This window comes from Anguilla anguilla, chromosome 4, assembly GCF_013347855.1.
Source record: "Anguilla anguilla isolate fAngAng1 chromosome 4, fAngAng1.pri, whole genome shotgun sequence".
NCBI classification, from domain to species: domain Eukaryota; kingdom Metazoa; phylum Chordata; class Actinopteri; order Anguilliformes; family Anguillidae; genus Anguilla; species Anguilla anguilla.
Genome location: NC_049204.1, coordinates 290,043 through 317,392, shown reverse-complemented (window position 1 = coordinate 317,392; position 27,350 = coordinate 290,043). Strand labels below are relative to the sequence as shown.

At 52.0% G+C, this 27,350-nt stretch overlaps 1 protein-coding gene across 6 annotated transcripts in view; it reads right to left on the bottom strand.

Annotated features, from left to right (window-relative positions):
* The window catches only part of LOC118226352 (ephrin type-B receptor 3-like), a 55,591-nt gene that overhangs the window by 5,583 nt on the left and 22,658 nt on the right, over positions 1–27,350 (bottom strand). For 2 of the 6 annotated variants that reach the window (XM_035415917.1, XM_035415914.1), the window contains exons 2-14: positions 22,898–22,962; positions 16,594–17,266; positions 13,286–13,441; positions 12,285–12,620; positions 10,319–10,455; positions 9,313–9,475; positions 7,643–7,751; positions 6,361–6,413; positions 5,534–5,740; positions 4,454–4,701; positions 3,324–3,539; positions 2,927–3,076; positions 1,539–1,732 (exon numbers count right to left, since the gene is read on the bottom strand). In XM_035415917.1, coding sequence (XP_035271808.1) covers positions 1,539–1,732; positions 2,927–3,076; positions 3,324–3,539; positions 4,454–4,701; positions 5,534–5,740; positions 6,361–6,413; positions 7,643–7,751; positions 9,313–9,475; positions 10,319–10,455; positions 12,285–12,620; positions 13,286–13,441; positions 16,594–17,266; positions 22,898–22,962 — 2,707 coding nt within the window. The remainder of the gene's footprint in view (positions 1–1,538; positions 1,733–2,926; positions 3,077–3,323; positions 3,540–4,453; positions 4,702–5,533; positions 5,741–6,360; positions 6,414–7,642; positions 7,752–9,312; positions 9,476–10,318; positions 10,456–12,284; positions 12,621–13,285; positions 13,442–16,593; positions 17,267–22,897; positions 22,963–27,350) is intronic. The other 4 variants (XM_035415918.1, XM_035415916.1, XM_035415915.1 and 1 more) reach the window with 3 other exon arrangements.

Below are 27,350 nucleotides of genomic sequence, written 5' to 3'. Positions count from 1 at the left end.
AGACACAGCACAGTGACACAGCACAGACACAGCACAGTGACACAGCACAGACACAGCACAGTGACAGCACAGACAGAGCACAGTGACAGCACAGTGACACAGCACAGAGATGCCGCTCTATTTAATAACAGCAGCACACACCTCTCTCCTCATTCATTAAGCTCAACAGGAGGGCAGCTCTCCTCTGGCCCGTTTAAAATCTCGTTAGCGAGCTAATTAAAGCCATCCCCATCTTTGCTTTTCCTTAATCCACCTAATTACCTCTCCGCTATCATCACAACGGTGGCCCTGAATTCCCTCTTTCCCCAAAACGCTTTCCTAATTCAGCCCTACAGGAGCGGGGCACGGAAAGGTAGGTCATCCCCACCCCCAACCCTGCCCCCCCAGCACCCCCCAACCCCCACCCCCAACCCCAACCACTGGTGAGTCACGAGCTCACGCTTACTGCAGATGTGCCCTCATTGATGTCCCTGTCAAGGTGCAGTTACTGGCAGTGCTCCGTTGAGCTGTGTTTAGTCCTGATTTGCGTAGATCGGCCCGATGGCGTATTGACGAGCTGTAGCTTTGTGTTTTGGGTGCTGTTTAATTCAGTTTGACCTCTCTGCTGAGTGACCTTCCACATTTAAACTGCTCAAATTCTCCCTGCTCCGTGTCTGTTTTAGCCTCTGACACAGACGCCTGCACACACACACACACACACACATACACACACATATACATACACACACACACGCACACACGCATACACACACACACACACACACACACACACACACACAGACATACACACACGCATACGCACACACATACGCACACAAGCATACACACACACACACACACACGCATACACACACACACACACACACGCATACGCACACACACACACACAAGCTTACACACACACCATTGCACTGTACATCTGTACGTCGTTTGACTAACATTTCTGTGTCAGGCAGGGTTAGATGTTACACTAGTCTGGTGTGCTGAGGAACTGCATGGCCTCCTGGATGGGTCTATGTGTTAATGTGCTGTAGTAGGGTGGCCTGTGTGTTAGGCCTGTGTGTTAGCATGCTAGCGCTGGATGGGTCTGAGTGTTACTGTACTGTAGCAGGCTGGCCCGTGTGTTAGCATGCTAGCACTGGATGGGTCTGTGTGTTACTGTGCTATAGCAGGCTGGCCCGTGTGTTAGCATGCTAGCGCTGGATGGGTTTGTGTGTTACTGTGCTATAGCAGGCTGACCCGTGTGTTAGCATGCTAAAGCTGGATGGGTCTGTGTGTTACTCTGCTATAGCAGGCTGGCTCGTGTGTTAGCATGCTAGCGCTGGATGGGTCTGTATGTTACTGTGCTATAGCAGGCTGGCCCGTGTGTTAGCATGCTATCGCTGGATGGGTCTGTATGTTACTGTGCTATAGCTGGCTGGCCCGTGTGTTAGCATGCTATCGCTGGATGGATCTGTGTCTTAGCACACGGTGTGTGTTTTAGAGCAGTGTGTTAGCACAGCGTGTGCGCGTTAGCACAGTGCTAGCGGCGCACTCACCCAGACTGTGTGCTGGTGACCACTTTAAGGCTGGCCGCATTGCGGATCAGCTTGTCCAGAGTGTTGACGATCTGGGAGAACTTGGGCCTCAGATTCCTCTCCTTCACCCAGCAGTCCAGCATGAGCTGGTGCAGGGCAGTGGGGCAGTCCATGGGGGGGGGCAGCCGGTAATCCTGCTCCACAGCGTTAATCACCTGGGGGGGGGGGTCACACAGGTCACAGGTCAGGGGAGGGGTAGTCCCACAGGAAACAAAGAGAGTACACATTGTCCCCAGATACCAACTCTGCCTCTGCAAATTCAGCCCTGTACTCTGAAGATACATAACAACACATAATTACAAGAACAGGCAATTCAGCCAAACAATGCTCAACATTTTCCTACCACTAATGTGTACCTACTATGGATAGACAGGGAAACAGCAAATTTCCACAAATCAATATGAATATTGTAATTAAAATAGTAACTAAAGCTTAAATAAATGTGCTGTAGACTAAAAAAATCATTGCGTGTTTAGTCACTAAAGACTGCTTAGAATCACTGACAGCAGTGAAAGAACAGCAGTGTTGATCGCGTCTGTGTTCTTCATGAAAAGTCCGCCACTTTAAAATCACAGCATCTGCTGAAATAACTAGACTGCAGAGCAAGGATTTCTGAAACTAAAATCATTACCCATAAAACAACAAACTGCTAAAGCTGTCATGTAAAAATAAAGAATGAAACTATAAGCGTGAATTTATTTTCAAGTATTTTTCCAGAGTATTGTAGAGTGCTTGAGCATTCCTTTTCTCTCGAGTAATCATGCATATCCATAGTACCTAGTGCTCAATTTACCTGTGACCAGATAGTATCTAACATACTCAACCCAGTACTCCTAACATACTCAACCCAGTACGCCTAACATACTCAGCCCAGTACTCCTTACATACTCAGCTCAGAACTCTGAACATACTCAGCCCAGTACTCCTAACATACTCAGCTCAGAACTCTGAACATACTCAGCCCAGTACTCCTAACATACTCAGCCCAGTACTCCTAACATACTCAGCCCAGTACTCCTAACATACTCAGCCAAGTACTCCTAACATACTCAACCCTGTACTCCTAACATACTCAGCCCAGTACTCCTAACATACTCAGCCCTGTACTCCTAACATACTCAACCCAATACTCCTAACATACTCAGCCCAGTACTCCTTACATACTCAGCTCAGAACTCTGAACATACTCAGCCCAGTACTCCTAACATACTCAGCCCTGTACTCCTAACATACTCAGCCCAATACTCCTAACATACTCAGCCCAGTACTCCTTACATACTCAGCTCAGAACTCTGAACATACTCCGGTTCTGGGGGTGGGGTAGGGGTGGGGTATGGGTGCACACTTACATCCTGATTGCTCATGTCCCAGTATGGGCGCTCGCCGTATGACATCACTTCCCACATGACGATGCCGTAGCTCCATACGTCGCTGGCAGACGTGAACTTCCTGTAGGCGATGGCCTCTGGAGCCGTCCAGCGGATAGGTATCTTTCCGCCCTACAGACAGACAGACAGACATGTAGAGCCAAAACGCAGGAGCAGCTGGCGCAAATAACACTCACACTCACACACACACACACACACACTCACACACACACTCACACACTCACACACAGAGACACTCACAGACACACACACACACACTCTCTCCCACACACACACAGACACTCACACAAATACACACACACACACACTCTCTCTCTCTCACACACACACACACACACACACACACACACGCACGCACCAGGGAGCTGGTGTAGGTGGGGTCATTAGGATCGTCCTCCAGGAAGCGGGACAGGCCGAAGTCAGACACCTTGCAGACCAGGTTGCTGTTGACCAGGATGTTGCGTGCGGCCAGGTCCCGGTGCACGTAGTTCATGTCGGAGAGGTACTTCATCCCGGCAGCGATGCCTCTGAGCATGCCCACCAGCTGGATCACCGTGAACTGCCCATCGTTCAGCTGCCAGGGAGACACACCATGAGTGACCAGAGCTCTGCCAATCACCCTGAGACGTCACTCAAACCCTAACTTGCACGACAAGCACCAATCACCATGAGTCATCACTCAAACCCTAACTGGCACGACAAGCACCAATCACCATGAGTCATCACTCAAACCCTAACTGGCACGACAAGCACCAATCACCATGAGTCATCACTCAAACCCTAACTGGCACGACAAGCACCAATCACCATGAGTCATCACTCAAACCCTAACTGGCACGACAAGCACCAATCACCATGAGTCATCACTCAAACCCTAACTGGCACGACAAGCACCAATCACCATGAGTCATCACTCAAACCCTAACTGGCACGACAAGCACCAATCACCATGAGTCATCACTCAAACCCTAACTGGCACAAGTGCAGGGTTTTACTTCTGCAGAAGCATCAGGAGCAGAATATAAAAGCAACAGCAGCATGTTGGGGGATAATAATTCACATGATAAAAACATAATGGTCACAACAATCATAATCATAAAACCCAACCTAACCTAATAAACCGTGAATTCATGCTAAAGACAATCTGATGCTGTAGCTGCGTTCCATTTTAGTGTAGTTTCTTTCTCTCTCTCACCACTTTCCTGTGAGTCAGTGTTTACCGCAGGCTGGTTCTTCTTTACATGGTAGATGGGGTATTTCAGCAGTGAGGTGAGGAGTGTGTATGTATGAAACAGAGAAAGTCTAAAGACATTATTAACAGATGGGCTATTTTTATTTTTCTGCTGAGTCACTGTAAGGACTTAAACCAAAACCAAAGAAACATCTATAAAATGAGCAGCATAGAGGTGATCTGTACCTACAGGGGTTTCAGGGTGTCGAGGATTTAAGGTTTCAGGTTTTTGAGGTTTGAAGGTTTTGGGGTCTCACCCTGAGGAAGGAGTCGAGCGCCCCGTTCTCCATGAACTCGGTGACGATCATGACCGGCCGGCTCTTGGTGACCACGCCCTCCAGGCGGATGATGTTGGGGTGGTCGAACTGGCCCATGATGCTGGCCTCGCTCAGAAAGTCCCGCCTCTGCCGCTCAGTGTACCCCGCCTTCAGCGTCTTAATGGCCACAATGATCTCCCTTCGCCCCGGAAGCTTGAGCCTCCCGCGACACACCTCCCCAAACTCTCCTGAGAGAGAGAGAGAGGAGGGAGAAAGAGGAGGGAGAGGAGGAGAGCGGTGGAGAGAGGGAGAGGGACAGCTACTGGTTAGACCGGAGGATCCAGGGGGGAGGGGGAGGCAGTAGGGTGTCGGGGTTAGGGTGGGAGAGTTTAGGGGCACAGTGCTGGGTGAAGCAGGGTGAGGAAAGGGCGGGTGTTAGGTTTCGGTTTGGCGGGGGGCAGGAGAATAGGTGTGGGGAGGGGATAGGAGTTTTGGGACTGTGGATGGTTTGCGTCGGGGGCCTAAGGATGGTTGCGGGGGGGAGGGGGGGGATGGGGGGGGCATGGGGAGGGAGGGAAGGAGGGATGGGGGGACGCGGTGAGGGAGGGAAGGAGGGATTGAGGGATGGGGGGAGGGAGGGAAGGAGGGATTGATGGATGGGGGGAGGGTGTGTCACTGAAAAGCGATAGGCTCTAACAGCACCAGCAGAGTTAGAGGAGGGGTCGCAGGGCTGGGGGTGGGGGGGGGGGGGGGGGCTGCCTGACACTTCTAGACCAGTCCAACGGACGCCTTCCCCTGGAGCCTAACCCTGCTTCTGTAAGAACCACCGCTAGCTTTTACACTAACACACAGCAGAACCGTGAAGAGCAGGACATCAGACAGCCTGAGCAAAGGAGGAATCACCACTCAAGTGATGAGGTCACAGAGGACACCTTTAGAGTGAGGAAGGAACCAGCCTATTGGACAGGAGGCCAGGGGCTGTGGGGGTGGTAAAGGTACTGGAACTTCACAGAAAGGTTACTATGTGCATAGAAGCTGGAAGGGGGGGCAGGAGGTGGGGTATTAAGAAATTTGAAGTACCGCTCTGAGTGAAGTCCTGTAATGGAACGGCCTGGAAGTGTCTAGCAGTCTTCCCCCTGCTGCCCAGGTGCTCGTGTGGGTTACCTGCTCCGATCACCTCCTCGATCTTCACGCATGAGATGTCGATTTCTTTGGCAAACTCTCGGACAGCCTCATTCGGATCCTCGTAGGTAAAAGGGTCAATATAGACCTTCATTCCAGGAGTGACTGTGGGGGGAGGGGGTAGAGAGACAGAGAAGAATGAAGAGGGAGAGAGAGACAGAGAGAGATGGAGAAAGTGGTTGTTTCTCTGGGTAGGCTTTATTTACACCCTTCATCACTAAGTGGTTTAGGCTTGCATCATAACCAGATTTGAAATGGTTCAAAGAATTCCATAGGCATTCAGATAAATCTAGAACAAAGATGCAGTTTGTGAATGTGCACGATGCATTCTCAGCATACGAGGGTAGAACAGATTTACTGTACTTATTATTAAGACCATAGAAATCATAAAGACAAGAGAGACTGTATAAAATATAAAGACTATAAAAACTGTAGAGAATATAGACTGAGGAGGCCATAGACTGTAGAAACCATAGAGACCATAGAAACTGTAGAGACCACAGAGACTGTGGAGGCAATAGACTGTAGAGACCATAAAGAATATAGAGACCATAGATACTGTAGAGACTTTATAGACCGTCGAGACCATAGAGGCTGTAGAGAACATAGAGACTATAGACACCATAAGGACCGTAGAGACCATGCAGACTGTAAGTACTGTAGAGACCATAGATACTGTAGAGACTGTACAGACCATAGATACTGTAGAGACCATAGACACTTACTGTACTGCTGCAGTTTTTCAGTGTATTCTGACTCTGACCCGCTGCGCTGCTTCCTGTTGGAAAAACAAAATAAAGAAAGAAAGTAAGTCTTCCAGGCCAGACCCGTGTGCATGATATGAATAGGAATGTTGAGAGCATAGATAATTATAGAACCGCTAGTTTTTAAAAACATGATAAAGCTACAAAAAGCATATCAGTAGAATGATCGGTGGGAAAATGTCTATGCCTGATATTTGAAAACTGCATTAAGTACAGACAGAAGCCAGAGCAGCCTGTCGCGGTACCAAAGCCCCGACTGAGCCATCACAAGACCGAACGTCCATACGGCACCAGCACACCAAATAAGACAAAACACAAACAGCTTCTGTCTCTAAAACTGCCTCTTTTACAGCACTAAATACTGCACTGTCCAATCTCCTTGCACCGTAGTTCCAGGTCAATCCCCTCACTTCGTAGGTACTGTCAAATCCCCTCGCATCGTAACGCCTGTCCAATCCCCTCGCACCGTATTTCTTATCCAATCCGCTTGTGCCATAGTTCAGACTCCACACTCATCATCTCATTCTGAGATTTTTGTCTGTTTTCTTCCTCTAGTATTAATACATTACTGCTGGGGGGAGGTGAAATTAGATGTTAATGTGGTTCCTTTGTTGTCTAACCAGTAACCGGGGCAATAATACCCTCTGGTGATTTGCATCTCATTTGCAATTCAAATGTGGTTCCGGAATATGCCAGGGCCATTTCGCAGACGCACGGAGATACTGAAACACAATGTAGCCATGAAAGAAAGGAATACGGAGGGAGAACAGATCATTCAGTCTGGCAGGACCGGGCTGGGGGTGTCACAGGCACAAGCTGATGGGCTGCTGCTGGATCCCTGCCAGCCCGGGGGGGGCAGCCTCCCCAATCCCCCGAGTGTGGGGGACCAATCACGAGCTGACTAGGCCAGCAGGGTAGGGCGGGGTGGGGCGAGGTGGCGAGTGTCTCAGAAGCATGACACCTAAACCATATGTCATTAATTTAATTTAATTCAGTGTGTCATTTGAAACGGTTTGTCTGTGGTTGATGTACAGTTGTGAAATTATCAGTGAAAAGTATGAAAATGAAAAATTATGTTCCTGGAAAAAAATAACAAGGCAAAATCAAGTGGCCAGGTGGCCTGAAGCAGTGTCAACCAATCAGGAGGCTCAAAGCAGTGTCAGCCAATCAGGAGGCTCATAGCAGCATTAGCCAATCAGGAGGCCCAATGTCGGCCAATGAAGCAGCCAGCAGGTGGCCTTACCTGAGGCAGACGATAGCGATGACTACCACAGCGATGATGAAGACCAGACCAGCAGTGGCGGAGCCCACGATGAGAGGCAGCTGCTCCTGCAGGGATTTCTCGGGGTCACCTGTGGACGAAAGGGGTGGCAGGGTGAGGAGAGGCTGACGTCAGAAACGCAGAGGACACACCTGCTAGCGGGAGGATATCTGATGGGCGAGACTCAAACGCGAGAGTATCTCCCAGCCCATCAGCATTCGGCTCTGGGTGCTGCGTTTGTCCTGAGGACTCCGACAGCCTGACTGCATAACTCTCACAGCAGCGGCTGCATGCTTTCACTTCAGGAGCGACTACAAATATCAGCAACAACGTCATCATGTGTGCCACGGCATGCTCTTCAGCAGCAGGCAGCTTTTCTAAGCAGCACAGCGGAATTAGCACAGCATCAGGGGGGCGCGGTGTTGGGTGGGTGGGGTTGGCTCAAATGCCTGAGGTTACGTGTGGAAAAACTGATGTTGTACCCATGAGCAGGTGTTTAACTGGAATCACAGTAAATATCCAGCTTTATTACTGTAAAAATGTGAACTTTGTACTTAGCCAGGTCTGGCACCATTACTCACACAAATGAGTGTAATATAAAGCAATAAGAGCATCTTGCAAACAGATGAGCAAAGCAGAAATGATTTGAGATGTGAGTGGGATAAAGAGAGGGTGGAGGAGGGGATAATGTGTGTGGGGTAAAGAGAGGGTGGAGGAGGGTGGAGGAGGGGATAATGTGTGTGGGGTAAAGAGAGGGTGGAGGAGGGGATAATGCGTGTGGGGTAAAGAGAGGGTGGAGGAGGGGATAATGCGTTTGCGGTAAAGAGAGGGTGGAGGAGGGTGGAGGAGGGGATAATGTGTGTGGGGTAAAGAGAGGATGGAGGAGGGTGGAGGAGGGGATAATGCGTTTGGGATAAAGAGAGGGTGGAGGAGGGGATAATGCGTGTGGGGTAAAGAGTGGGTGGAGGAGGGTGGATGAGGGGATAATGCGTGTGGGGTCAAGAGAGGGTGGAGGAGGGGATAATGCGTGTGGGGTAAAGAGAGGGTGGAGGAGGGGATAATGTGTGTGGGGTAAAGAGAGGGTGGAGGAGGGTGGAGGAGGGGATAATGCATGTGGGGTAAAGAGAGGGTGGAGGAGGGGATAATGTGTGTGGGGTAAAGAGAGGGTGGAGGAGGGTGGAGGAGGGGATAATGCGTGTGGGGTAAAGAGAGGGTGGAGGAGGGGATAATGTGTGTGGGGTAAAGAGAGGGTGGAGAAGGGGATAATGCGTGTAGGGTAAAGAGAGAATGGAGGAGGGTGGAGGAGGGGATAATGTGTGTGGGGTAAAGAGAGGGTGGAGGAGGGTGGAGGAGGGGATAATGCGTGTGGGGTAAAGAGAGGGTGGAGGAGGGGATAATGCGTTTGCGGTAAAGAGAGGGTGGAGGAGGGTGGAGGAGGGGATAATGTGTGTGGGGTAAAGAGAGGATGGAGGAGGGTGGAGGAGGGGATAATGCGTTTGGGGTAAAGAGAGGGTGGAGGAGGGGATAATGCGTTTGGGATAAAGAGAGGGTGGAGGAGGGGATAATGTGTGTGGGGTAAAGAGAGGGTGGAGGAGGGTGGAGGAGGGGATAATGCGTTTGGGGTAAAGAGAGGGTAGAGGAGGGGGACGTACTCTGCAGGTTGGTGCTGAAGTCTGCCGGGCCGCTGTAGCGCCCATACCCCGCCACCGTTCGGGCTCTGACCTGCACCACGTACGGGGTGCCGGCCTTGAGCCCCTCGATCCGGGCGGAGCTACGCTGGGCCGTCATGGTGTGTGAAATGGCCTCGCCCTGGTCCTGCAGCACAGAGATAACAGCTCCGCTCATGCACTTACACACTGTCCCCACTTACACACCACTCACACTTACACACACGGTCCCCACTTACACACCACTCACACTTACACACTGTCCCCACTTACACACCACCCACACTTACACACACGGTCCCCACTTACACACCACTCACACTTACACACTGTCCCCACTTACACACCACCCACACTTACACACGGTCCCCACTTACACACCACTCACACTTACACACGGTCCCCACTTACACACCACTCACACTTACACACTGTCCCCACTTACACACCACTCACACTTACACACCACTCACACTTACACACACGGTCCCCACTTACACACCACTCACACTTACACACACGGTCCCCACTTACACACCACTCACACTTACACACTGTCCCCACTTACACACCACCCACACTTACACACTGTCCCCAATTACACACCACCCACACTTACACACTGTCCCCACTTACACACCACTCACACTTACACACTGTCCCCACTTACACACCACCCACACTTACACACACGGTCCCCACTTACACACCACTCACACTTACACACGGTCCCCACTTACACACCACTCACACTTACACACTGTCCCCACTTACACACCACTCACACTTACACACACGGTCCCCACTTACACACCACTCACACTTACACACTGTCCCCACTTACACACACTATCCCCTCTTCCACACCCCACCTGCTTACACAACACCCACACACACACACACACACAGTCCCTGCTATGATGCGTACCACTCAGGAAAGACCCCATGCCCTAAAAGGTATAGAATGTGAAACAGGGAGGTCTGGATTTACACTGGCGCTCACCTTCTCATGGTATTTAATCTCGTAATCCAGGATGATGCCGTTGGGCTTCTCCGGGGGCAGCCAGGACAAGCTCATGGTGCTCGCTGTTGCCCCCATCAGGTGAACCGTGGGCACAGCAGAGGGAGCTGCGATGGCAAAGGGAACAGCATCCATGTTAGGGTCAAGAATTTCACAGATTCATCCAGTTTACCCGTGATCCATAGCTACATTAATACTGCTGAAAAAGGAAGATTTGTGTCACTTGTGTCACTGTACTGCAGCCATGGTATCAAAGGCCATGGTTCCAGGATCTGCCTGTATGTCTGGCTTTTATTAATATATTATATTCAATTCACATCAAACACATTCTTAGTAAGGCTCTAAGATTCTACTTGGTTCCACACAAAAGACATCTAACCGCTACCTACCAAATGAAGACACTTTCAGATAAACTGTGTCTAACCTCCAACAACCAAATTCAGACACTTCTACTCTCTCCATCTTGCAGAGACTGTTTGGGTTACACACGCTAGTCTGTTCCTGTCCTTCCATGGTCTCCTCACCCCTCCTTTAGACTTCTCTGGAACCTCAGATTTTTCCTTTTGTTTGATTCTACCCCCTTCTCCTATCCCCTTTTTACCCCCCCCCCCCCCCCCCCCCCCCACCATGTCGCATCTCCCCTTCTCTGTCTCCCCCAGTTTTGTGAGAGGGATTTTAATCCCTGAGTCCGGTTCTTTGATCCTTTTGCATGTAGCTCTTTATTCCTCTTCTCTTGCACCCCCCCACATTATTTTCCTAGTCACTCCCACCCCCCTCCTCTGCCGAACCTCTCCCCAAAGACAGCGCTCCCTGGACAGATTCCCTGGTCACTCTAGTCCCAGGATTAAGGGGCCTCCTCCAGCTTGCACATTAGGTAACCATGGCAGCTCCACAGATTATAGGCTGTATTTATTTTTGCTCTTAAAAGGTGAATGAATATTCAGGGGCAGCCTGGGAGAGCCGGCAGGATTATCCGCTCACGGCCCGACCGCAGGGTGTGGGGGACCCCCTGTGACCCCACGGCTGACCCGCTGGGGAACAATGGAGGGTCATAGGGTGTGTGCCCAGGGCCCCCACCACAAACAGGAGGCATTCCTGCAGGAGGTTGGAGATGGGTAATCCCACACAGCTATGAGAGGCTATCTCTAAAACACACACACATGCACACACACACAAACTCACATGTGTTTGGAAGAGACTAGCATGTGTAAGCACACGTGTGTGGATGGGGTTAGCGTGTGTAAGCACACGTGTAGGTGGGGTTAGCGTGTGTAAGCACACGTGTGGGTGGGGTTAGCGTGTGTAAGCACACGTGTGTGGAAGGGGTTAGCATGTGTAAGCACACGTGTGTGGATAGGGTTAGCGTGTGTAAGCATGTGTGTGGAAGGGATTAGCGTGTGTAAGCACACGTGTGGAAGGGGTTAGCAGGTGTAAGCACACGTGTGTGGATGGGGTTAGCATGTGTAAGCACATGTGTGTGGAAGGGGTTAGCGTGTGTAAGCATGTCTGTGGAAGGGATTAGCGTGTGTAAGCACACGTATGGAAGGGGTTAGCGGATGTAAGCACACGTGTGTGGATGGGGTTAGCATGTGTAAGCACACGTGTGTGGATGGGGTTAGCGTGTGTAAGCACATGTGTGGATGGGGTTAGCGTGTGTAAGCACACGTGTGTGGACGAGGTTAGCATGTGTAAGCACATGTGTGTGGATGGGGTTAGCGTGTGTAAGCACACGTGTGTGGATCGGGTTAGCGTGTGTAAGCACACGTGTGGGTGGGGTTAGCGTGTGTAAGCATGTGTGTGGATGGGGTTAGCGTGTGTAAGCACACGTGTGCATGGGGTTAGCGTGTGTAAGCACACGTGTGGGTGGGGTTAGCGTGTGTAAGCACACGTGTGTGGAAGGGGTTAGCGTGTGTAAGCACGCGTGTGTGGAACGCACCGGCCTGGTTGGTGGTGATGTTGACGGCAGAGTACTGTGGTGTGTAGGGGCTCTTGCTGGACACGCCGTTGACGGCCTGGATCTCGAAGCTGTACTGCGTGTGCGCCTGCAGGTTGCTGATGGCGACCCGGCGCTGCGTCAGGCCCAGGTGGCGGGGGGAGATGTCCACGTTGTCGTCGCAGCGCGAGCACAAGGACCGCTCCACCAGGCACTTCTTGCAGATGACGTTGTAGAGCAGGTCGTCCCTCCCGCCAGAGTCCCGCGGCTCGCTCCACTCCAGCACCAGCGAGGTCTCGTTCACATTGGAGATCACGTTCCGCGGGGAGGAGGGGACGGCTGCCGAAACGGGGGGGGGGGGGGGGGGGGGAGGGGGGGGGGAGTTCACACTGGGCCATCCCACAGATTGCATCTTTCTTCTTTACAGCAACACTCTCTCTTTCATTTATCTCTCTTTCTCACTCTCTCTCTTTCAGCTTCCCTGGTACATTTACTGAGAGCAGCTAGCAGCTGTTGGTTATGTGCATGTTTCAGTGGACTGCTTGTACTGAATGTGCTACTGCGTTTGTTCATGCAGGTTTGATTGTTTTTGCTAGTGAGCATTTGCATGTGAGCATGTGAGTATGGAAGTAAATGGGACGTGTGGGCCTCCCAGCCACTAGCTATTGTATGTGTGTGTGTGTGTGTGTGTGTGTGTGTGTGTGTGTGTGATACGATTAGTAGAGGAGTATGGGGAAAGCACCGTGATTCATAGAAAGAAAATTATGCGATTGGTGGAGCAGGTATGGGGTTAGTGATGTGATTGGTGTGGAAACATGGGATGAGTGATGTGATTGGTGGAGCAGTATGGGACCAGCACTGTGATTGGTGGAGCAGTATGAGGCGAGTGCTGTGATTGGTGGAGCGGTATGAGGCGAGCGCTGTGATTGGTGGAGCGGTATGAGGCAAGCGCTGTGATTGGTGGAGCGGTATGAGGCGAGCGCTGTGATTGGGCTGTTACTCACTGGTGCAGGCGGAGTCAGGCGAGTCGTTATCGGCGCGGTAGAAGCCCGTCCTGCAGGAGCAGACGTTCGAGGCCCCGGAGCTGGTGCGGCTGTTTGGGGGGCAGGGGGAGCAAAACCCCTCCCCCTGTTTAGACTTAAAGGTCCCAGGACTGCAGGCTGCACAGAGACAGAGACAGAGTGTCACTAATAAAGCCCAACCCACCAGGACTGAGAGTCACTAATAAAGCCCAACCCACCAGGACTGAGAGTCACTAATAAAGCCCAACCCACCAGGACTGAGAGTCACTAATAAAGCCCAACCCACCAGGACTGAGAGTCACTAATAAAGCCCAACCCACCAGGACAGAGAGTCACTAATAAAGCCCAACCCACCAGGACTGAGCATCACTAATAAAGCCCAACCCACCAGGACTGAGAGTCACTAATAAAGCCCAACCCACCAGGACAGAGAGTCACTAATAAAGCCCAACCCACCAGGACAGAGAGTCACTAATAAAGCCCAACCCACCAGGACTGAGAGTCACTAATAAAGCCCAACCCACCAGGACTGAGAGTCACTAATAAAGCCCAACCCACCAGGACAGAGAGTCACTAATAAAGCCCAACCCACCAGGACTGAGAGTCACTAATAAAGCCCAACCCACCAGGACTGAGAGTCACTAATAAAGCCCAACCCACCAGGACTGAGAGTCACTAATAAAGCCCAATTCAATACGCCAGCCCTGCTCGAGCAGGATGCGGAACACACATGTTAAATGTCATTTCCCCACACAATGATGATTGTATTTATTAAATAGCGGAGACGCCCCCCCCCCCCAGATGCAGCATTCTGCATTCTGAAAGCGGTTCATTATGGATTCACCTTTCTTAACTGCAGACTAGTTTTTAACAGCTCCCCCCTCATCAACGCTGATCCCAGTTTACAGTGGAAAACCTGCCCAGGAAGTGGGGCTCCTTTCTCTATCGGAAACAGGCACATATGGTGCTCATAAAAAGGTTTGTTGCTGCACATTATGTGGTTAAATTGTACCGCTGCAGCATTGTTAAAGCAGGCCACAGCTAAGCATGGAGAGTGAGAGAGAGTGAGTGAGTGAGTGAGAGAGAGAGAGAGAGAGAGAGAGAAACGCTGTTTTACCCAAACCAGCCCTCTTTCATAAGGGCGTAATCTGAGGGCCAAACTGCAGCTGAGCGCAGAGCTCCATTAACCTCGGCCAGCGAGCACCCCCCCACCCAGGGGGGGCCGTTTTTCAGAAAGACTGAAAGTGCTGATCAGGTGGTTCTGGGAGGTGAAGTCAGGCCTTTCCTTTCACCCGCTCTGCTCCACGGCTGCACACGCCCACACGCAGCTCCAGCAAGGGCACGGCTGAGAGAACGCCAGTCCTGCAGAGTTCTCTCTCTCTCTCTGCTTCCCCCTTCTCTCCTGCTCTCTCTCTCTCTCTCTCTCTGCTTTCCCCCTTCTCTCCTGCTCTCTCTCTCTCTGCTTCCCCCCTTCTCTCCTGCTCTCTATCTCTCTCTCTCTCTGCTTCCCCCCTTCTCTCCTGCTCTCTCTCTCTCTCTCTGTGCTTCCCCCTTCTCTCCTGCTCTCTCTCTCCTACCTTCTCTCTGCTTCCCCCCTTCTCTCCTGCTCTCTCTCTCTCCTACCTTCTCTCTGCTTTCCCCCTCTCTCTCTCTCCCTCTCTCTCTCATGCATGGCTTAAACTGATTAGAATTTGTGCTGAAATTGGAAGTGAGAAAGAAGAGTGGCTGGGGGAGAGTGGCGGGGGCTGGGGGGGAGGGGTCCTGAAGTGGCGCCTGGTTGATTAATATTCATGCGGACGTCCTCCCTCAGGCTGGTGGGGCATTAATGAGCCCGACGGCCTTCAGATTAAGGCGACAGCGGCGAGATTTATCCCCCGCCGGCGTTCCGGTGGCTCGATTAGAGAGGCTTTTATCGGCCGCAGAGGCTGGGGCTTTAACCTTGATCCGCGCGGAGCAAACAAACGGGTTTTAAAGCGTGCGACAGGAGAGATTTACGGGCCCCCCTCCCTCCCTCCCGCCTGCCCTCCCGCCCCCCTAACAGGTGGGCACACGTTCAAACTCAGCGGCCAGGAGAATCTCCTGCCTTGCCTTCATTCTGAATAATCTGGCCGGACCCGTCCCGTGCAGAACTCCCCCTCACGCTGCATCCTGGCTCTGAAGCTGCCCCCCGTAATTACACCAAAACGGACTGTGACCAGGCAGAACCCTTCTCTACCCCTCTATCCCCCTCTCTCTACCCCTCTACCCCCCTCTCTCTACCCCTCTGCCTCTCTCTACCCCTGTACCCCCCTCTCTCTACCCCTCTACCCCTGTACCCCTGCACCCCTTTCTCTCCACACCTGCACGTGCATTATCGTTTCTCAGAAGACTGGTCCTCCAGCTCGCCATCCACAGGGTTTATAAACACTCTCCAGCCTGCGCTGCACAGGGTTTATAAACACACCCCAGCCGCGCTGCACAGGGTTTATAAACACACCCCAGCCGCGCTGCACAGGGTTTATAAACACAGCCCAGCCTGCTCTGCACAGGGTTTATAAACACACCCCAGCCTGAACTGCACAGGGTTTATAAACACAACCCAGCCTGCTCTGCACAGGGTTTATAAACACACCCCAACCTGCGCTGCACAGGGTTCATAAAAACTCTCCAGCCTGCGCTGCACAGGGTTTATAAACACACCCCAGCCTGCGCTGCACAGGGTTCATAAAAACTCTCCAGCCTGCGCTGCACAGGGTTTATAAACACACCCCAGCCTGCGCTGCACAGGGTTCATAAACACACTCCAGCCTGCGCTGCACTGGGTTCATAAACACTCTCCAGCTTGCGCTGCACTGGGATTATAAACACACTCTGCGGTACACTTATATTTCTGCTTATCCTATTTTCAAATTTATTTTTAAATTCAGTTGATGCAGGAAAAAAATGCTACTGTGGCACAGTGACCTTGATGTGTGATAAAATAAATAATAAGTGTTGAGTAAGCCCTACCTCACAGAAACTGCTCAGGCGTTTAAAATGTTTTACCCTGTGATGCCCACGGGCTATAGGTGTGAGGCTCAGGACTGGGGTCAATTCAGCAAATGAGCACTAATTAAATTAATGAAATGAAAAATGGCCATAAGATTGTAAAGGCATGATTCCTTGAATATCCCGAACCAGAGGCAGTTACACTGTATTTTAACACTAGAATGAATAACTCTGCATTTTAACACTAGAATTAATAACACTGCATTTTAACACTAGAATGAATAACACTGCATTTTAACACTGTACTGTAAGGCTGTGCTCACCCTGACACTGCGTGTCCTTCATGGCGGGTTCGAACCCCGCGGCGCAGGTGCAGGACCCCACCGGAACCATCCACTCCCCGTCCCCGTTGCAGTACAGCTTGAGTGGAACGGACACCTCCAGTGCGTTGGGCACGCAGGTCCCCGGGGCGATGACCAGCGAGGTGGCCTCCGCGCCCGTGGCTGTCTCTGGGAAAACGGCGAAGTTGGCGATTGTGGTGGAGCACTTCTTGTAGAAGACGCGCACGGAGATGAGAGACATGCAGGCGCCCAGGTCCTGGAAGGCCAGGTAGAAGCCGGCCTTGGACAGCGGTCCGAAGCTGCGCACCTTGGTATTGACCCGGCCCGACTCCAGCATGGAGAAGCTCTCGTCCGGGGCGATGGTGTCCACTTTGACGTAGGGGTTCTCCATCCAGAAGGGGCTGGTGGGGGTGGCGGTGTCCCCGTCGGACTCGTAATAGAAGAGGTTGAAGGTCTCCTTGCAGGAGCCCGGGATGTTGGGGATGCTGTTGCAGTCGCGCACGGTGAACTTCATCTCCACGTAGATGCGCAGGACGTCCTTCCGCGGGACGTAGTCGCTGCGCAGCCAGTTGTTCTGGTTGAGCTCGCGCACGTTGCACACCTGGTACGTCCTGATAGGGTTCATGGCATCATCATAACCACTCACCTCCTCCCACTAGAGAGAGAGAAACGGGTTTGAGTGAACAGCTGCTCATCCCACAGAGAGAGATCAGTCTGAATGAACAGCTGCTCATCCCACTAGAGAGAGAGAAACGTGTTTGAGTGAACAGCTGCAAATCCCACAGAGAGAGATCAGTCTGAATGAACAGCTGCTCATCCCACAGAGAGAGAGCAGTCTGAATGAACAGCTGCTCATCCCACAGAGAGAGAGAGAAACGGGTTTGAGTGAACAGCTGCTCATCCCAGAGAGAGAGAGCAGAATGAATGAACAGCTGCTGATACCACAGAGAGAGCAGTGGTTTGAGTGAACAGCTTCTCATCCCACAGAGAGAGCAGCAGTTTGAGTGAACAGCTGCTCATCCCACAGAGAGAGCAGGGGATTAAATTAATATGCTAGGCATTCAGGGATAAGGAGCAAGGCCACCGCTCTTGATTTCACTCGTACTGTATTGAGATCACATTCAATTTTGCTTTGAGTCGAAAAACATTCCTTTCTCTAACAGGTCACATTTCCACCACCGGTATGAATATTAGTCTGGTATTTGCATTTCATAAATGGGAGCTTTAAAGTCTTGAAAAATTGCCAGAAGTGTTCCACTACATTATACGACACGCATTTGGATAATTACAAATCATTACGCTGAAAACGACAAGCCTCCATCTGAAAGGTATTTGGATAAAGAGCGTCACGCACTAAGAAAATGTAGCTCACCTCCCACTGACGAGAGACTGAAATAAAAGAAGTAAAAGAGCGGATGAAATGTGAAACAGAAGGGTGAAGTGAGAAACAGAGGGATGAAGTGAGAAACAGAGGGATGAAGGAGAAACAGGGACGATGGAGAAACAGAGGGATGAAGTGAGAAACAGAAGGATGAAGGGAGAAACAGAGGGAGGAAGGGAGAAACAGAGGGATGATGGAGGAATGACAGCCAGAGAGTTGCATTTTGTGCCGTATCGCTCGAGCCGCGTGTTGTACACGCAATGCGACGCTTCATCATTGGACGGAGTGTAGCACAGTGGGTAAGGAACTGGGCTTGTAACCGAAAGGTCGCAGGTTCGATTCCCGGGTAAGGACACCGCCGTTGTACCCTTGAGCAAGGTACTTAACCGGAATTGCTTCAGTATATATCCAGCTGTATTAATGGATACAATGTAAAAATGCTATGTAAAAGTTGTGTAAGTCGCTCTGGATAAGAGCGTCTGCTAAATGCCTGTAATGTAATGTAATCTCTCCTTGCACCACCAATCAGGTTTACATGATCACATTACAGGCATTTAGCAGACGCTCTTATGCAGAGCGACATACACAACGTTTTACATAGTTGTATGTAAAGTGGATGATATTGCATCCATTTATACAGCTGGATATATGCTGAGGCAATGCAGCTTAAGTACTATGCTCAAGGACACAATGGCGGAGACCGACCCGGAAATCAAACCTGTAACCTTTAGGTTACAAGACCAGCGCCTTCCCCATTACACTACACTGCCGCCCCAGCACAGAATTCCCACGCAGAGCATTCTGGTGTGTGACTGCAGGACCACACAGAGCTGCAGCCACGCTAAGAGACAGCCAGCATGCAGGTTAAGGCGTGTTCACACACACACACACACACGCTCCCCGTACACACGGAACGCTCGGTCAGCTGATCACACACACGCTCCCCGTACACACGGAAGCGCTCGGTCAGCTGATCACACACACGCTCCCCGTACACACGGAACGCTCGGTCAGCTGATCACACACACGCTCCCCGTACACACGGAAGCGCTCGGTCAGCTGATCACACACACGCTCCCCGTACACACAGAACGCTCGGTCAGCTGATCACACACACGCTCCCCGTACACACGGAAGCACTCGGTCACCTGATCACACACACGCTCCCCGTACACACGGAACGCTCGGTCAGCTGATCACACACACGCTCCCCGTACACACGGAAGCGCTCGGTCAGCTGATCACACACACGCTCCCCGTACACACGGAACGCTCGGTCAGCTGATCACACACACGCTCCCCGTACACACGGAAGCGCTCGGTCACCTGATCACACACACGCTCCCCGTACACACGGAAGCGCTCGGTCACCTGATCACACACACGCTCCCCGTACACACGGAAGCGCTCGGTCACCTGATCACACACACGCTCCCCGTACACACGGAAGCGCTCGGTCAGCTGATCACAAACACGCTCCCCGTACACACGGAACGCTCGGTCAGCTGATCACAAACACGCTCCCCGTACACACGGAACGCTCGGTCAGCTGATCACACACACGCTCCCCGTACACACGGAAGCGCTCGGTCAGCTGATCACACACACGCTCCCCGTACACACGGAACGCTCGGTCAGCTGATCACACACACGCTCCCCGTACACACGGAAGCGCTCGGTCAGCTGATCACACACACGCTCCCCGTACACACGGAACGCTCGGTCAGCTGATCACAAACACGCTCCCCGTACACACGGAACGCTCGGTCAGCTGATCACACACACGCCCCCCGTACACACGGAACGCTCGGTCAGCTGATCACACACACGCCCCCCGTACACACGGAACGCTCGGTCAGCTGATCACACACACGCTCCCCGTACACACGGAACGCTCGGTCAGCTGATCACACACACGCCCCCCGTACACACGGAACGCTCGGTCAGCTGATCACACACACGCCCCCCGTACACACGGAACGCTCGGTCAGCTGATCACACACACGCCCCCCGTACACACGGAACGCTCGGTCAGCTGATCACACACACGCTCCCCGTACACACGGAACGCTCGGTCAGCTGATCACACACACGCTCCCCGTACACACGGAACGCTCGGTCAGCTGATCACACACACGCCCCCCGTACACACGGAACGCTCGGTCAGCTGATCACACACACGCCCCCCGTACACACGGAAGCGCTCGGTCAGCTGATCACACACACGCCCCCCGTACACACGGAACGCTCGGTCAGCTGATCACACACACGCTCCCCGTACACACGGAACGCTCGGTCACCTGATCACACACACGCTCCCCGTACACACAGAACGCTCGGTCAGCTGATCACACACACGCCCCCCGTACACACGGAACGCTCGGTCAGCTGATCACACACACGCTCCCCGTACACACGGAACGCTCGGTCAGCTGATCACACACACGCTCCCCGTACACACGGAAGCGCTCGGTCAGCTGATCACACACACGCTCCCCGTACACACGGAGCGCTCGGTCAGCTGATCAGAAACACGCTCCCCGTACACACGGAACGCTCGGTCAGCTGATCACACACATGCTCCCCGTACACACGGAACGCTCGGTCAGCTGATCACAAACACGCTCCCCGTACACACGGAACGCTCAGTCAGCTGATCACACACACGCCCCCCGTACACACGGAAGCGCTCGGTCAGCTGATCACACACACGCTCCCCGTACACACGGAAGCGCTCGGTCAGCTGATCACACACACGCCCCCCGTACACACGGAAGCGCTCGGTCAGCTGATCACACACACGCCCCCCGTACACACGGAAGCGCTCGGTCAGCTGATCACACACACGCCCCCCGTACACACGGAACGCTCGGTCAGCTGATCACACACACGCTCCCCGTACACACGGAACGCTCGGTCAGCTGATCACACACACGCTCCCCGTACACACGGAACGCTCGGTCAGCTGATCACACACACGCTCCCCGTACACACGGAACGCTCGGTCAGCTGATCACACACACGCCCCCTTCCTTTCTCTCCAAAAGCGATCCATGGCTCCGATGAGCTGAGGACTTCATTAAGCTGGAGATATAGAGGTGCGGGAGACAGACTATTCATCCAGCCAGTCCCAGAGGCCCAGTGTCGCCAGGGTAACGGGGACCCCATGTACACTGGGGGGGTGGGGGGGGGGGGGGGGGGGGGGATCGATGCTCGCTGGCTGGGCCAATCAGACAGGAGATAGAGGGGGCTGTCAATGAGCATTCTATTCCTGGAGATAAATGGTGAGGCTTACTGGACCCAGGTCTGGGTGCTTTAACAAAGTCAGCTCCTCATTGGGCACTGCCGCAGCAACCATAATTCACCCTGATTGGTCCACTGGGAAAAATGAATGGATGACACAGGCTTTAGAGTTGATGGGTTGGACAGATAGATATATAAATGTGTTGGATTTCAACATCCCCTGCAGCCAAAGACTCAGATCTCAGACACTGCAGTGGGAGGTGGGGGCGTGGGGGGGGGGTGCAGGTGAGGGGGAGGGGGCTGTGCAGGTGGGGAAGGGGGGGGGGGGTGCAGGTGGGGGGGAGAGAGAGAGAGAGAGAGAGAGAGAGAGAGAGAGAGAAAGAGGCAGAGAGAGAGTCCGGGTTGCTTCCATTCCCTTGTTCCACAGCTCTGCTCCTGTCTGTGTTTTGGGTTCTTATCACAAAAGCAGCTTGCTTTCTTTTGGAATTATCCTTCCCCCAAAATTACACACATCCACTGTTGACTACAGCTGGAATGGAGGAATAAAAAAGGGATGGGACAGGGAAGGAATGGAGGAATAAAGAAGGGATGAGAAAGGAAAGGAATGGAAGAATAAAAATGGGATGAGACAGGAAAGGAATGGAGGAATAAAGAAGGGATGAGACAGGGCAGGAAAGGAGGAATAAACAAGGAATGAGACAGGAAAGGAATGGAGGAATAAAGAAGGGATGAGACAGGGCAGAGGAGGGCAGAAAGAGCAGGAACAGAATCAGGGGCCGTAAACTATAAAGAACAGACATCTGCAGCATGTATGTGTGTGTGTGTTTGTGTGTAGCTGTGTGTGTGTGAGTGTGTGTGGGTGTGTGTGTGTGAGTGTGTGTGTGTGTGTGTGTGTGCATGTGTGTGTGTGTGTGTGTTTGTGTGTGAGAGAGTGTGTGTGTGTGTGTGTGTGTGTATGTGTGAGAGAAAGAGAGAGAGAGAGTGTGCGTGTGTGTGTTTACGTGTGTATGTGAGTGTATGTGCGTGAATGGGTGCAATTGAGATGCAAATGTCTAACCTACATTTTGTTTGCTTTATCCCTAACTGGTATGCTTTCTGCTACTCAAGTGAAGGACATCAGACAGCTACTGAAATATATTTGGGCCCTTATGATGTATGAGAGAGAGAGAGTGTGTGTGTGTGTGTGTGCGTATGTGTGTGTGTATAGGACAGCATAGTCCTTGAATAGAAGCATCTGTTGGGGTTCTGGGGTCGGGGTGGTTTTCCACCCTGTCCTGGCTGGTGGGCTGGTGGTGGGGTTGATTGGGGGGGGGGGGGGGTTCACTAATTGTTTTGGCCAGGGGTCAAGACTGTGTCTTTCTCTATTAGTGCCAAGTTACTCGGAAATAAGAGGGGGTCTGGGAACAGCTGGGGTGGGAGGGGTCAGGACGCCCAGTGGCCCGGCTGTGGGGGGGGGGGGGGGGGTCTGGGGGCTTTGATGTAGGGTCAGGGCTGTGCCCCCCCATTGTTGTGGAGCACTTGGGAAAGGCACACAGGAGAGCCACTGCCACAAGATACAGTACCCATGTAACAGGACCTGTTCCACACACGTCATGCATGTAAGGGGTCCACATGTATGTAACAGGATCATATGTACACACACACACACACACACAGATTTACCCCAGTTTCAGGATGTGCAGTCCACGCCAGCTCGGTTGTGGCCCATTTGGTGTCCATCAGTGTTTCTGCAGGAAACAAGAAAGAGCCCAGTTTAACACACATGACATACACAACACACACAACACACCCAGCACACAACACACACAGCACACACAACACACCCAACACACAGCACACAACACACACAACACACACAACACACACAGCATGCACTGTGTACACAAAGGCATGTGACTGCACCATTTTCCAGACCACAGTCTCTATTTCCCTGCGAGTCTGCGTAAGGCTTCTCTGTGACCCAGCATGCTTCTCTGTGACCCAGCACGCTGCACACGGCAGGTCTGACTGCTGTGCTTTTCACAGTTCACTGAGCTTCATGCTTACAGGACGTTTTACAGTTTTCCCCACACGGTGAGGAGCTGATTTTCCTCTCGATTACTCCATTATTCTTCATGTTTTAGAGCCTAAAGCTTGGTTTACAGGGGCAGAAAGGAGCCACTGAGCATTTTCTCTGACCTGACTTCACACTGAACACTGGGACAGGAACCAGACTCGCCCTCACACTGAACACTGGGACAGGAACCAGACTCAACCTCACACTGAACACTGGGACAGGAACCAGACTCGCCCCCACACTGAACACTAGGACAGGAACCACACTCGCCCTCACACTGAACACTGGGACAGGAACCACACTCGCCCTCACACTGAACACTGGGACAGGAACCAGACTCGCCCTCACACTGAACACTGGGACAGGAACCAGACTCGCCCTCACACTGAACACTGGGACAGGAATCCGACTTCACACTGAACACTGGGACAGGAACCAGACTCGCCCTCACACTGAACACTGGGACAGGAACCAGACTCAACCTCACACTGAACATTGGGACAGGAATCCGACTTCACACTGAACACTGGGACAGGACCCAGACTCAACCTCACACTGAACACTGGGACAGGAACCAGACTCGCCCTCACACTGAACACTGGGACAGGAACCAGACTCAACCTCACACTGAACACTGGGACAGGAACCAGACTCGCCCCCACACTGAACACTGGGACAGGAACCAGACTCGCCCCCACACGGAACACTGGGACAGGAACCAGACTCAACCTCACACTGAACACTGGGACAGGAACCAGACTCGCCCTCACACTGAACACTGGGACAGGAACCAGACTCGCCCTCACACTGAACACTGGGACAGGAATCTGTGAATAAGCACTCAGAGCTGTCCATCTCCCTTCCCATAATTCAGCAGACTGATGGGCTACAAACATTGTTCGATAAACATTTTAATTCGCTACTTCGGGAAACGGAAGCACAAAAACAGATTAAGCTCGGCTTTATCTGAGACATCAGGGCCTTTGTCCTCGACACATTTACCCATAACCCCATAGTGCAGTTTTGTGTCTCTGTGTGTTCTGCACACAAGGGGACGAAGGACAGCAAAAGTAAAATATAAGAAACTGAGGAAAATAAATGCGCTAAATTAAGTTAGCCATCGCCTACATGTGTCAGTGGCTCCAGAACCATTCAAAAGAGAGAGGGCACAAATTAAGGACGTTAACAGAAGTGCAATGCAGGGAGGAGAAAAGGTGCGAGTCTCCCACACACAGCAAGCTACACCTGCACACTGCATGTAACTTGCTTTGGCCCACAAATTATAACAATGTGCTGCAGGAAAGACTATTGATGATTTGTAGGACATCATATCATATCTTGACATCAATGTGACATTTCCGTGAACTACTTTCATGACTATAATTCTTCTCTAGAACAGCCTGGCTCTAGAACAGCCAGGCTCTAGAACAGCTCGGCTCTAGAACAGTCAGGCTCTAGAACAGCTCGGCTCTAGAACAGTCAGGCTCTAGAACAGCTTGGCACCAGAACAGCTTGGCACCAGAACAGCCAGGCTCTAGAACAGTCAGGCTCTAGAACAGCTCAGCTCTAGAACAGTCAGGCTCTAGAACAGCTTGGCACCAGAACAGCTCGGCTCTAGAACAGTCAGGCTCTAGAACAGCTTGGCACCAGAACAGTCAGGCTCTAGAACAGCTTGACTCTGCAGGGCCCTTCCAGCAGTGTCCGTACATCGAGCCACAGCGTCCCAGCGAGGGAGGAGCAGAGCAGGTTCCTCTTCTCCCGAGTTTCTCCTGCCCAGAGGACCGCAGCTTACATTTGGGGCTGTGGGAGGTGCCCCTGAGAGGTGTGTGGGAGGCCCCGTTAAAGTTTAATGAAAGCCCTCATTATGAGGTTTAATTAGACCTGCTATAGCCAGCTGGGATGCACCATGAGCATCAGAGAGGAATGATGCCCCCCCCCCACCCTCCCCCCCTCACCCCCCCACTTGGGTAGTGAGTTGTAAAACAGGAGGAGATAAAAGGATGAATGGGAGTGAAGGGGTCAGGCTCGTAAAACACAAACACAAACTCCACAGCGTGAAAGAGCCTCTTCACCCATTCAGCAAAGTCACCCAAATGGCTACCACACACATATGGAACCTTTTGTCTTCCTCTATCTCTCCCACATCATTTTCTTCATCCTCCAATCACTTTCTCCTTCCAGACAGTGAGACCCTTAAAGGAGCCCTGCTTTTCAGCCTAGCAGGCATTTCCTGCACTCGTAGGATCTACACTGGTAGGATCTACACTGGTAGGATCTACAGGAGACGTTCGGACACAAAACCGGCCACATTTCCCTGGTATAGTCTTCACACATATGCAGTACTGTGTAAAACTAAATGACTGTGTAAAGTTTTGTAGGTGGTGACCAAGCTGCACACCTTTTATTCACTCTTTCCCTCCGTCACAGTGAGCTGTCTGACTCTTTATTTTTCCCATCCCTCCCTCGGTCACATGACTCGTTTTCAGACTCCAGGTGAGCTGACAGTGCAGAGTGGCTGCAGGCTGTACAGACACTGGGACTCCTGGGCATGCATTTTTCTGAATGATGACACACTCACACTCACACACACACACACACACACACACACACATACACGTGCACGCGCGCACGGACGTACGCACGCGCGCGTGCACACACAAAGCCCAGCTCAGTGCTGAATGTGGGTACAGAGTTAGGGGTGAGAGGGAGGGGTTAGGGTTAGGGGAGGGGCCTCAGTGATCCACGAGATTCTGTTTTGTTTGCATTTTGTAGCACTGCTAAAACAGCAAAGCTAGGCATTGTGTGTGTGTGTGTTTGTGTGTGTGTGTGCACGTGTGCGTGTGTACATCTGTGCGTCCTTCTGTGTGCGCATTGACAATACAAAGAGTACAGCCAACATACTACACCCAACCCACCAGCAGAGCACCCAACCAACCCACCAACACTACACCCACCCCACCAACACAGCACCCAACCCACCAACACTACATCCAACCCACCAACACAGCACCCAACCCACCAACACTACACTCAACCCACCAACACTACACCCAATCCACCAACACAGCATCCACCCCACCAACACTACACCCAACCCACCAACACTACACTCAACCCACCAACACTACCCCCAACCCACCAACACTGCACCCAACCCACCAACACTGCACCCAACCCACCAACACTACACTCAACCCACCAACACTACACTCAACCCACCAACACTACACCCAACCCACCAACACAGCATCCACCCCACCAACACTACACTCAACCCACCAACACTACACCCAACCCACCAACACTACCCCCAACCCACCAACACTGCACCCAACCCACCAACACAGCACCCACCCCACCAATACTACACCCAACCCACCAACACTACACTCAACCCACCAACACTACCCCCAACCCACCAACACTCCAGACATGTTGAAGCTGTATTCAGCCGTACAGAAGGGCATGCGCTTGTGCAGACACACTGTCTGAAAGGCTAGATGCACAGATATGTGACAGCAGACTGCTTTTACTCCAGATCTTTCCACAGGGGACACAGCAAGGCTGTCATTCTGAACGGAAACAAATGGAGACATCTGGAAAGCGAGCTCAAACCTGACACACAGGTTTATGAAAAGTACTAATGCGCACCAGAATTTAAACGTTCCTCACACAAACACACCCTCAGTGGCTTTCTGTCTCCTCTTTGAAAACGTAAGAAACCAGCACAGAAACAGAGAAAACGGAGCAGCATGAACCTGAACGTACAGAACTAAAGCGCAGAAAAGCACTAACACATGGCTGTGCCAAGCAGATACCCACATTTACACAGTAAAACACACATTTACAGAGTAAAACACACACATTTAGAGCGTAAAACATGCGTGTAAATATCCGTGCAGAGTGCTTATGTGCAGCAGAACGTTTGTAACAATGCTGATAAACTCATGCAGTATGAACCCGTCTGAAAAACACACTGTACTCCCGAAGCCAGCTGCTCATATTCCACACAGCCAGGGAGGGCAGGGGGTGCAGGGGGGTGCAGGGGGGTGCAGGGGC